Below are 11,613 nucleotides of genomic sequence, written 5' to 3'. Positions count from 1 at the left end.
AATAAATGACTGAAGTAACAACCTCTCTTCAGTGACCTAGCTCAGGATAACACATCTCAATCTCAATATCGTGGACTGCATGAATACTAGAATTGTCTCACCTTTTAAAACGATTTCCGGATACATGTAACTCATATCCTGCTCTAATTCTCAAGTAGCTTTCACAACACTGTATATATACTGCTACACATAACCTAGCTTAAAATCTCATCCATTTATATCTCACTTGGATAGAATACATGGAAAGTATTTAACTCATACTTCCTCACAGCAACACGAACAACATGTTGTGTATATCAGCTAAAGCTGAAGAGAAATTTAATCTCTCAACTTGGTGCGTTCCGTAACTTGCTCTCGTTCGAAGGCTCATAATAAAACTCTGTCTTGCTCTACTTTATTCTAGACTGAATTAACCAAATCGTATCCGCCATTTCTCATGATCATTCTGGTTCAATCATTCATGCTGCTTAAATGTCATCCCAGATAAAAAACTATGCATCTTCTACTGCTGAAACATCAAAACAGATCATTCCACCACCGAAAAGACCTTTACTTTCTACCTCAGAACGCTATAACAAAATCACTATCATGCTTGCTTATAAGCGTTCATGTAGGAATCTATAAATGGTAAATAAGCTTACCAAATAAGAGTAATCTTGAACCTCAAATTCTCTCGCTGAGCTCATATAGATGCTAACATTCGGCATCCTGACATCAATGCTATAAATCATCATGGATGTCATATCTCAGAATCATGGTATCATTGCTATAACTCATCATTGATACTCATCATTGATGTTATAACTCATCACCGATGCTGCGAGAATTTACGTAGATCCAATTTATATACCCTTTAAACTCAGGATAATTTACTGTAATCATCAATAAATCTGACGATGCTACACTGTACTCTCAGGCAAATGAGTACACAAAGATTCTTTCGGATTGCGCTAAGAATACGAAATAAATCGAGGATCTCAATTAGAGATAGTAAACTTTGGCACAACATGCCCTTTCAACACATTTCTTTCATACAAAGTGATCAGATGGTCAAGTCGGAATAACATCTGATAAGGAATACACTATCAAATTTATTCAGTCTGTCATAAACTACCTTATTGCATCATATCCTCTCTAGGATTTCGGTAGTTTCGTGACATATTTCATCGTGTTTTGATCCCATTCTTATTCTGAACACGCTAAACTGTACAATAGACCACTTGGTCGCTTTCTTTTTACTTTCATTGCTGAAGTTTAGGTATCGGAACACAAATTCTGTCATATTTGCTTTCATACTCTGACCCAGATGAATACAAAATTGTTGTCATGTGCCTCTTTCAGAATTTACTATCTCACTTCTGAAATACTGGGCACAATATTACATGTATTTTCAGATACCAAACTTTATCCATTCTCAACTAATACTCAAACTCATGTCTAAGTTTGATTTTCTCTATCGAGTTCCACATAATCTGAGTGGATTTCCGTGCTTCTGTAAACCTTCACAATCAATACTGGCTCAGCTTGGAGTGCAAATGCTCTACCCGGTTGCACATTTATCGCGAAAATCCAAGCTAGAAGCACAATAACTCTTAATCAGTTTAACCACATCAATAGCAGATAAGATCAAATCGCATATCTTTCTACTTAAGCTTCAGTGGTTGCATTAAATTTGCCTGAATATTACTCTTCCAGCAAATTAATTCAACTCGTCTGTTTCACATCTATCAGGGTTCATTGGGTAATGATTTCATACTACAGGAGAACCCTCTAACAAACTCTGCTAATACCTTAGTTAATCAGTGTATTAACCTTGCTAGGATTCATCCCAATCCCGTCGTTTGACACAATAAGGTCAAGAATCACAACTCTATCCAGTTAAAATTCGCACCTGGATAGTTTGGCATACCATTGCTCTGTCTACTTCATCTCATTCATCAACTAACTCAAGATATCATCGCAAAATAACGCAATAAATTCACCAATAACTCTCTGACAGATTCTGTTCATTAAACTCATGAACATCGCTGAAGTATTCATCACACCAAACAGCATAATCAGGTCTTGGGCACAGCTGCCTCACTGATTTTCACTTGATGATATCCAAACTCAAACAATCTTTGAATAGATAAAAGCACCATACCACATGTTAAACAAATCATCTATTCACTGCAAAAGATACTTCTTCTGTACTATAGTCCTGTTCAATAGACAGTCGAAATACAATCTCATCGACCCATTTTTTCTTCTCACCTTTGGCAATAAAGGACTTCAAAGCAAAATATCCGGTCTAACTTATTCTTTGACTAGCAATCTCCATCAGTTACGAGCCATCATTTCAAAATATATGATTCTCTAATTCAACATCAGTTAGTCTTCAAAACAAAGTAAATTCTGGACAATAATCGCTGCAAAGTGAAAACAACTCACTTGCATTTCAACACTAGGAGTGAATTCTTCAATTCAAGCTCGAGAAATATGAAATACGAGCCAATCAACAATACACATAACTGGTGATCAATTCATCAAGAATGCAATATTATAACAATACCCCAAATCAGGGTTGATAGCGTGGCTTTATGATGAGATATCTACACACGCGTATCAATTAGAACAGAGTTCTAAGCATTTTCAATTATTGCACAAAGACAAGTAGATCACCATGGAATCCAATAAAAATTCACCCAATGCAATATCAAGGTCCAGAATTAAAATTCAAATGTCAAGAATATAACTTCCAAAGTTCATACTCGAAGAACAATCGAGATCAAATGGCAAGAATCATCAAATTCAATGTCATGTGAATCAAGAATACATGACTACGATAAAACTCGAATATCAGCAAAATATTCGAAGGAAGGCTCAACTGTAACTGAATTCTGAATCCCAAAACACGAATGTCATAACATACCCATTGACCCAAAAGACATCATAAACTCAATGTTCTTACTGGGTACATTTGGTACATGTGGATCACCAAATCATCTCTACTTGATCAAGGAATCATACTTAGTATTGCTGCTATATCGATTTATCTACCAGTAAACGGTTATATATAATTCTAGCTTTGATCTCACTGTGTTTACCACACTAGCACAAAGCTTATAACCCATTCCTAAAATCGAAATCAAACCATATAATTCTAATCTCAAGAATTCTTAACGCCATATTTCAATCACTGATGTAATCTGATCAATGTCCTGGACTAATTTGAAATCCATCATATCGAGGATTTATCTTTGTTTTGCTCGAGGTTATCTGATAAAATCAATTCACTCATCGATAGACATCACAATATCAGATCTTACCTCACTCAATTCTGGCCACAGCAGGTCTTAGGGAATGATAACTCAATCTCCTCGAGAATAGATTTCATCTTTGTCCTTTCAACCTCATAACATCACTAGCCAAACGCATCCAGTTCTGATATGACTTTTCCGTATCTATCTCATACAGAAACCTGCAATCAAAATCTCATGCAGATACACAATGGTCATAATTAACCACAATCAATTCTCTACCTATACCGTAGCCATCACATAACCATGATTTAGTCCAGCGCTACTCTTTAAGCTGAAGAGCATACAATTTCTTGCGTAACAAGGAGACGTACATGTTATAATGAGACCATACAATCAACAACAACAATACATCATAATCATAATCTCAGTTCCCGCATTTCTTAACTCAATAAACTCCATGAGCATACCCTGGCTTGCTTGACAAGGAGACATACCTCATACTCCTCAGTCTTCTGAGTATTGCTCGATTCCCTACTCATAAAACTCATGAGCGTACCCTTGTATTCTTCACACATCATTTTCTATTTAAATGTGTAGCAAAAATATCAATATGCTCAATAAACACATAAGCATATAATTTACAACACATAAGCATGTAATTTGATGCCATGTAGTGACCCTTACCTGGATCACCTACTAAACAGAACTTAGGCATGAAATTAACTTAATTAAATGGATATCAAAATAAAACTGCGGAAACCATGCAGTCACATAATACATGCATACTCAGTCAGGATATCTCGAACAGTACTTTCGTACCTCAAATCAGTGCAAGCTCTACCAACTCTAGGTCCATGCCTATAGTCTGCTCTACACTGCCAAATGATACTACTATCATTATAGTGCTCTAAAAGCCTTAACTAAGCTATTGCATACTCCTAAATATTTATAGGAAGCAAAAGCTATACCTTCATCCGTCATTAGCCCTTTGATGTTGAGTGCCTCAAAACTAGGCCACAGCTCCGCTACGACGCCTGGATCGCTATGCCACTTCCGGATTCCCCACGGGACGCCTAGAATTCCCTAGATCTGAGTTAGAAGGCTAAGGAATTGAGAGAGAAGAGAGGAATTGGTGCACTCAAATGTGAGCTCGGCACCCCTATTTATAGACGACGATCGGAACCTCCGTTCCTCGATCGGAATGTCCGATCCCGACATCGGAGCTTCCGATCTCGCTTATCTACCACGTGTCAAAATCTCACTGGTTGACTTCGGATAGAGGTGATCGGAGCTTCCGATCCTGATCGGAGCTTCCGATCTTGCCACACGTCATGCCTGACGTAATTCGATCGGAGCTTCCGATCGCTCCTTCGGAGCTTCCGATCCTGTTCGGAGCTTCCGAACTCACCTTCGGAGCTTCCGATCTTGTTCTTAGCTTCCGATCCTGCCTTCGGAGCTTCCGAACCCTTCCCAAGAATACTATGATTAATTCCTTAATCACTGATTTTGGTTACGGGCTAATACATGCCAGCATATTCAACATCAAAAATATAAACACATGCTAGCATATAGTCAGGCAATTTCTCAAAGGTAGAAACATGCTCGCATTGAATTCACATAATCAAGCAATGCATTAAACTCATGCATAATGAACTCATGCGACTCAATCTACCTCTCTCAGCTTCTAATGTCGACTCAAGACAACTTAAGCTCTGATACCAAACAATGTGGGACCCCGGGGCTCGTCTAATAAAAATACCATAATTAAAGAATTACAGCATTTAAAAGAAGCAACACAAGAACCAATTTTTTTTTTTTAAAAGAGGGCCTCGCTTGATCGGTTAAACTTCACCGATCGAGCGGGCAACAAATCTCAGCTCTCGGGTTTGAAGAAAAATTGGCCTCGCTCGATTGGTGCAATTCAAACGATCGAGCGACCATGTCTGCTCGAATTTCTGCATATTTTCTTGTGCTGTACTTATGCTCTTTTCTTGCTATCTCTCAACCTAGACTTCAAGGTAAACATGACCAAACATACAAGAACAACATGAACATGAAAAATGACAACTCTATTCAATAACCAATCACACAAGTTACTACAAGTTCTCAAACTAGCCCAAGTTTACAACACTAGGTTAATACAAGATACAACTATGAAAACTTCAAAGGTAAGTTGAATCAATTGCTAAAACTCAACCCGGAGCACCACTTCTAAACTCTTTCCAATGCTCATGGCCTCCTATAACTTGGCCCTGAAACACCTGTTGCAATGCACACACAAAAACAAAGCAACAACCGGAAAACCGGTAAGTCTAAAGACTTAGTATGAAAGACGGAACATATAAATAATCACAAGTAGCCATGCATGCATTTCAAATCATAAATAACACCTTATGAAATGAAGAATAAATTAAATTGCTAAGAAGGAGTAAGGCTCAAAGGCGACACCGGTTTAGATGCTAAAACACATCACTCACCATCAATGCTAAAACTCCTCATTGATGTTATAAACTCGGCTTTAGGTATAAATGCTTGAATCTCATCACTGATACACGATATTGATGCTTAATACTCATCAAACGATATCAAGACAAATTGGAGAGAAAGGTTAGGCGCAAGAAACACAACGAGATGACTCAATACAAAATCACCTCATAATATAGCCTAACAAGTAATCCACAAGCTCATAACTCCAATAAAGAATAGAAAAACACATAAACACATATAATAGAAACTATTGTGTGATTTAAGGGATCGAGAGATCAAACACATCTCGATGCTCATTCCCTTCTTTGGTCATCGTCGAATCATAATTTAAAACATGATAGCTAAGTTTCTCCAATCCTCAAGCTACAATACACAACAAGCTTGTGTCAACTCACTAGATAGAATGGTAGAAATATCAAAGCTTGCAACTCAAACCTTGACCAATTTTCAATTGATTCGAATCGGTGCGAACTCGAACTCAATATATTCGTGAACAATCTGAAATTCACATGAAGTCATTCAATATTGCATTCAACTCATTCCAAAGCTCAACAACTCAAGGCTTGTTAATTTGATCGGAATTCAAACCGGCAACGCAACGGTCCGAAACCGATAATTCTAACAACTTAAACATCATCTAAACATTTATATATAACTCATATCAATAGCATTTCATCACTTAATTCTCGAAATCAGCAGCATATATTTCCAAAAATTATTAAACGTAAACTGACGGCGTAATAGTACAAATTCGGTAACCGAAACTGAAATCTATCAATTCTAACCACCAAGTCTACTTCAAAGATATCACATACCACCAGAATATCAACTTAAACCAGCATATCAGAAGGTGCAAGGATTCGAAATCTATTCTGAAAATCATAACAATTGCATACGTTGTTCGTTCTTCGTTCCGATTTTGATATCGTAAAGCTTATATCATCAAGAACACTAACACATACTAAAATTCTGATTTTCCCAACATCAACACATCAGAATTTCGAGACCTACTGAATCATAAAGATACTTACATCAATAGATAGCCCTTCTTGCAAGGATTCCAAAACTATGCTCGGTTTTGAAATCGGACGGCCGGATCTTGAACAATCGAATTTTGAAGATGAAAATCCAATGAAGAATTGAAGCTCTCGGTTGTTTTTGGCTGAACAAATCTAAAATCTGATGATAAAACATGCATTTACACGTTCATATACAACCAAATGACAAGTGTCCCACTCAAAATCTGATATTTGTACTTTGACCCCCGAATTGTCTAATATTTGCAATTCGGTCCCTGCACGAGTTTCTTCTTCAAATTAAATCCTCTTTAATTCTCAAACTCGTAATTTCAATCTTAATCCCATAAATATTTAATTCAAATATTTCTAACTTTTAATTTAAGAATCCCGAACTTTAAATCTCAATATCCGTAAATTCTTAAATTAAATATTTTCAGCTCGAAAATTAAATCTCTAATTTCCATAATTTCTTCAATTAATAATTTCCAAAATTTGGAATTTAAATCTCTAATTCCGTAATTAATAACTTAATATTTTTGGGTCTTACAGCTTGCTTGACGATCCTGAGCTGCTTTTATTCTTTTTCTGATCAGTTCAACTTTTTCTTTAATTTCATGAATAAACTATGGTCCTGACAACTGTCGTTCTCCTACTTCTTCCCAATATATCAGAGATCTACATTTTCTGTCATACAAGGCTTCAAATGGTACCATTCTGATAGATACTTGATAACTATTATTGTAAGAAAATTCTACCAAAGCTAATGATTCTTGCCAACCACCATTGAAATCCATCACAACAGCTCGTAATAAATCTTCAAGCGTCTGAATAGTCCTTTCAGATTGACCATCTGTCTGTGGATGATAGGCAGTACTCATGGCCAATTTAGAACCCAAAGATGATTGCAAACTAGCCCAAAACTTAGAAGTAAATCTGGGATCACGGTTTGATACTATAGTAACTGGCACACCATGCAATCGCACTATCTGATCAATGTACATTTTTGCCATTTTTGTATATGTCCAAGTACAATCATATGGAATAAAATGGGAATATTTAGACAATCTATCCACAATAACCCAAATGACATGGTACTTCAAGACTAAATAACATACCACCTGGTTTCATTCTTTCAGCCTTCACTTGTTGACACGTCAAACACTTAGCCACAAAGTCAGAAATATCTTTCTTCATTCCTTCCCACCAGTAATGGGCTTTCAAAATATGATACATCTTTCGAATCCCAGGATGTACGCTATGTCGACTACAATGAGCTTCTCGTAGTATATCTTTTTTCAAATCTATCAAATTCGGAACCACAAGTCTACCATTATAACGTAAACATCCATCAGAAGAAACAATGAATTTCCCTGACTGACCTGCTGGAGTTAATTCTTTCAAGTTATGAATGTATGGTTCAGTCTTCTGCGCTGCTTTGATTTTTGAAATTATTCGTGGTGCAACTTGAATTGATGAAACTATGAAATGATTACCTTTTGCTCGATAAGTCCATCCTGAAGTTCCCAAATGCTCATGAACTTTAGAAATAGTTAACGATGCCAACATCTTAGTATGAACTTTTCTGCTCAAAGCATCTACAACTTGATTCACGTTTCCTGGCTGGTATTGAATATCACAGTCAAAATCCTTAAGCAATTATAACCATCAACGTTGTCTCATATTCAAATCAGACTATGTGAATAAATATTTCAAACTCTTATGATCGGAATAAATAACAAATTGTTCACCATACAGATAATGACGCCATATTTTCAATCCATGCACAATTGCAGCCAATTCTAAATCATGAACTGGATAACGAGTCTCATGTGGTTTCAATTGACGAGATGCATATGCAATCACGCGTCCATTTTGCATCAAAACACAACCTAGTCCATTCAAAGAAGCATCTGTACATACAACAAATCCACCTGAGCCTGAAGGTATTGCGAGTACTGGAGCCGTAGTCAATTTCTCTTTCAAATTTTGGAAACTAGTTTCACATTCCTCAGTCCACACAAAACTTCAATCTTTTTGAGTCAATATCGTCATGGGCCTAGCTATTTCGGAAAATCCCTTGATGAAACGCTTGTAATATCCAGCCAAACCCAAAAAGCTACGAATTTCAGAGACATTGGTTGGACTAGACCAATTAAGAACATCTTCAATTTTACTAGGATCGAAAGATACCCCTTGTGCTGATATCACATGTCCTAGAAATAATACTATGTCCAACCAAAATTCGTACTTAGAAAACTTCGCATATAATTGTGATGTTCTGAGTTTATAAAGTACTAAAGTCAAATGTTCTTTATGCTCCTTCCTTGACTTAGAATAAATCAAAATGTCATCAATAAACACGATAACAAATCAATCTATGAATTCCCGAAACACATGATTCATTAAATCCATAAAAACCGCTGGAGAATTAGTCAGCCCAAAAGGCACAACTAAGAATTCATAATGTCCATAACATGTTCGATATGCTGTCTTGGGAACATCTTCCTCTCGAACTCTAAGTTGATGATATCCGGAATGAAGATCAATTTTAGAATACACAGATGTACCCTGCAACTGATCAAACAAGCCATCAATTCGTGGCAAATGATACTTATTCTTCACAGTAGCCCGATTCAATTGCCGATAATCGATGCACATTCTCATCGTTCCGTTTTTCTTCTTCACAAATAAAACTGGAGCACCCCAAGGTGACACACTTGGTCCAATATAACCTTTTTCCAGCAAATCGTGCAATTGCGTATTAAGTTCTTTCAATTCTGCTGGAGCTAATCGATATGGGGCTCGGAAAATAGGACATGTCTCTGGCATCAACTCAATGCTAAGATCTACTTCCCTTTGAGGGGGAAAACCCGGAATCTCATCAGGAAATACATCAGGAAAATCCTTGACGACAGGAATATCTGAAACTTTCAATTTCTCATCCTTCGTCGCATCAAGAGCATAGATCATAAATCCTTCATTTCCTATCGACAATAATCTAAACATTTCCATTGCCGATACTAATGGAATGCGAGATTGTGAATCAGTACCGTAAAAATTCCACTTATTGCCATAATACGGTCTAAATCTCACAATTCCATGAAAACAATCAACAGTAGCTCTATAATTCATCAGTGTATCCATACCCAGAATACAATCAAAATTAGACAAAGCTAGTTTGATTAGATTGGTTATCATAATCTTATCCTCAAATATAATCACACAATTCAGAACTATCTCATTAGACATCAAGAAAATACCAGCAGGAGTAGCAACAGACACAGTATCCAATAACGGAGTAAAAGCAATCTCATGCTCATAAGCAAATGTAACAGATAAAAATGAATGAGATTCTACTGTGTCTATCAAGATACGTGTAGGATAATCAAAAATATAACAGATACATGCAATAACTCCCCCAGGTGCATCTTGTGCCTGATCCTGAGTCATGGCATGCACTTGAGCCTGTTGTGGACCTGGAAAACGCTGCTGACTCTAAGGAGATGGATACCTAGGCTGCTGAGGTGGTTGTACCGAAACATAAGGCTATGTCGGAGCAAACTGTGGTACAGGTGCAGATGGCCTGAACAATGGTCTTCGAGGAAACTGGCCAAACTGTTGTGGTTGCACTTGTTGTCTTCCAGCATTTGGACATACTTTAGACGAATGTCCAGCCTGCCCACAAGTATAACAAGTTCCTGGAAATCATGTACAATGTGCACTCAAATTATTACCACCACATCTATCACAATACACCATACCAGAAGATCCAATTGAACTTCCACTACGACTGGAACTGGAGGAACTGGACTGTGGCTTCTTTTTAAATGGCTTCCCTCTAGCTTTAAACCAAGGCTTCTTCGCTTGCTAAGAAGATTGCGTAGGCTAATATGGAGGTAAACCCATTGGTGTTTGTGAACTGCTTCCAGCTCCTTGAGGAACAGATGTTAGGATTGGTTGTGGTTCACCCCTGAGTAAACTTGCTTCTATATTCTTTGCCTTTTCTACTGCTTTCATATAAGTAGATGGAGTTCCAGTAGTCACCAACGTATGGATTGTTCGTGTAAGCCCCTTCAAAAAATGTGAAAGCTTTGACCGATCATTCTTTGCAACGTGTGGGACATAAGGCAAAAGAGCAGAAAACTGAGAAGCATATTCAACAACAGATTTATTGCCTTGCACCAACAGATTAAATTCATCTTCTTTAGCAGAATAATAAGATGGTGGTGCATATTCTTGTGCAAAATGAGTACGAAATACTTCCCATGTAATCTTTTCACTAGAAGAAGAAAGTGTTTCTGTCATCATTTCCCACCAAAGTTGCGCTCGGTCTTTTAGTTGAAAAGGAACTAATTTTTGTCGAATTTCATCAGGATACTCTAGTTCATTAAACATATTGTTGAGACTTTTCAATCAACTAGCAGCTGTTTCACTTCCTTCATTGCCAAAGAACTTTTGAGGATGCAACTCCTAAAATTGAGAAATTATTAATCGTATTCCTCCGATTTTCTCAGTCAATTGGGCCACTGGATCAGCCTCAGCTTGAATCGCTTTTCCCTTGTCAGGAGTTACCCGTGGCTATTATTCCACCTCTAATTCCACATCCTTCGACGGCTGAACAGCTAGTTGACCACGTCTTCTCCTCACAATATCATCAAGATTTCTAATATTTTCTGCTGCAGACTCTTCTATAACATCCTTTCCTTTTCTACCTCTTCCTCCCAGTGCCATTCTACAAGACACAAGGATTTAAATACAGGCAAAAAGATCTTAACGAATACAAAACTATTATACAAACTCAGCGTTCTAATAAGAATTCCTAAACTAAGTTCTAAATCCAAGAACTAATGGTTCTATCAGATAAA

At 37.1% G+C, this 11,613-nt stretch overlaps 1 protein-coding gene across 1 annotated transcript; it reads right to left on the bottom strand.

Annotated features, from left to right (window-relative positions):
- Nucleotides 1-8,773: 8,773 nt before the first annotated feature.
- LOC140888872 (uncharacterized) lies at nucleotides 8,774-11,053 on the bottom strand. Its single transcript, XM_073296577.1, has 4 exons — nucleotides 10,651-11,053; nucleotides 10,319-10,446; nucleotides 9,481-10,063; nucleotides 8,774-8,961 (listed from the first exon to the last, which is right to left on the bottom strand). The coding sequence occupies exons 1-4, from the start codon at nucleotides 11,051-11,053 to the stop codon at nucleotides 8,774-8,776; spliced, it is 1,302 nt and encodes a 433-aa protein (XP_073152678.1).
- Nucleotides 11,054-11,613: the final 560 nt, after the last annotated feature.

Source organism: Henckelia pumila, chromosome 3 (genome assembly GCF_033568475.1).
Source record: "Henckelia pumila isolate YLH828 chromosome 3, ASM3356847v2, whole genome shotgun sequence".
In the NCBI taxonomy this organism is placed as follows: domain Eukaryota; kingdom Viridiplantae; phylum Streptophyta; class Magnoliopsida; order Lamiales; family Gesneriaceae; genus Henckelia; species Henckelia pumila.
The sequence above is the reverse complement of the archived record's forward strand: the minus strand, read 5'-3'. Positions and strand labels throughout refer to the sequence as shown.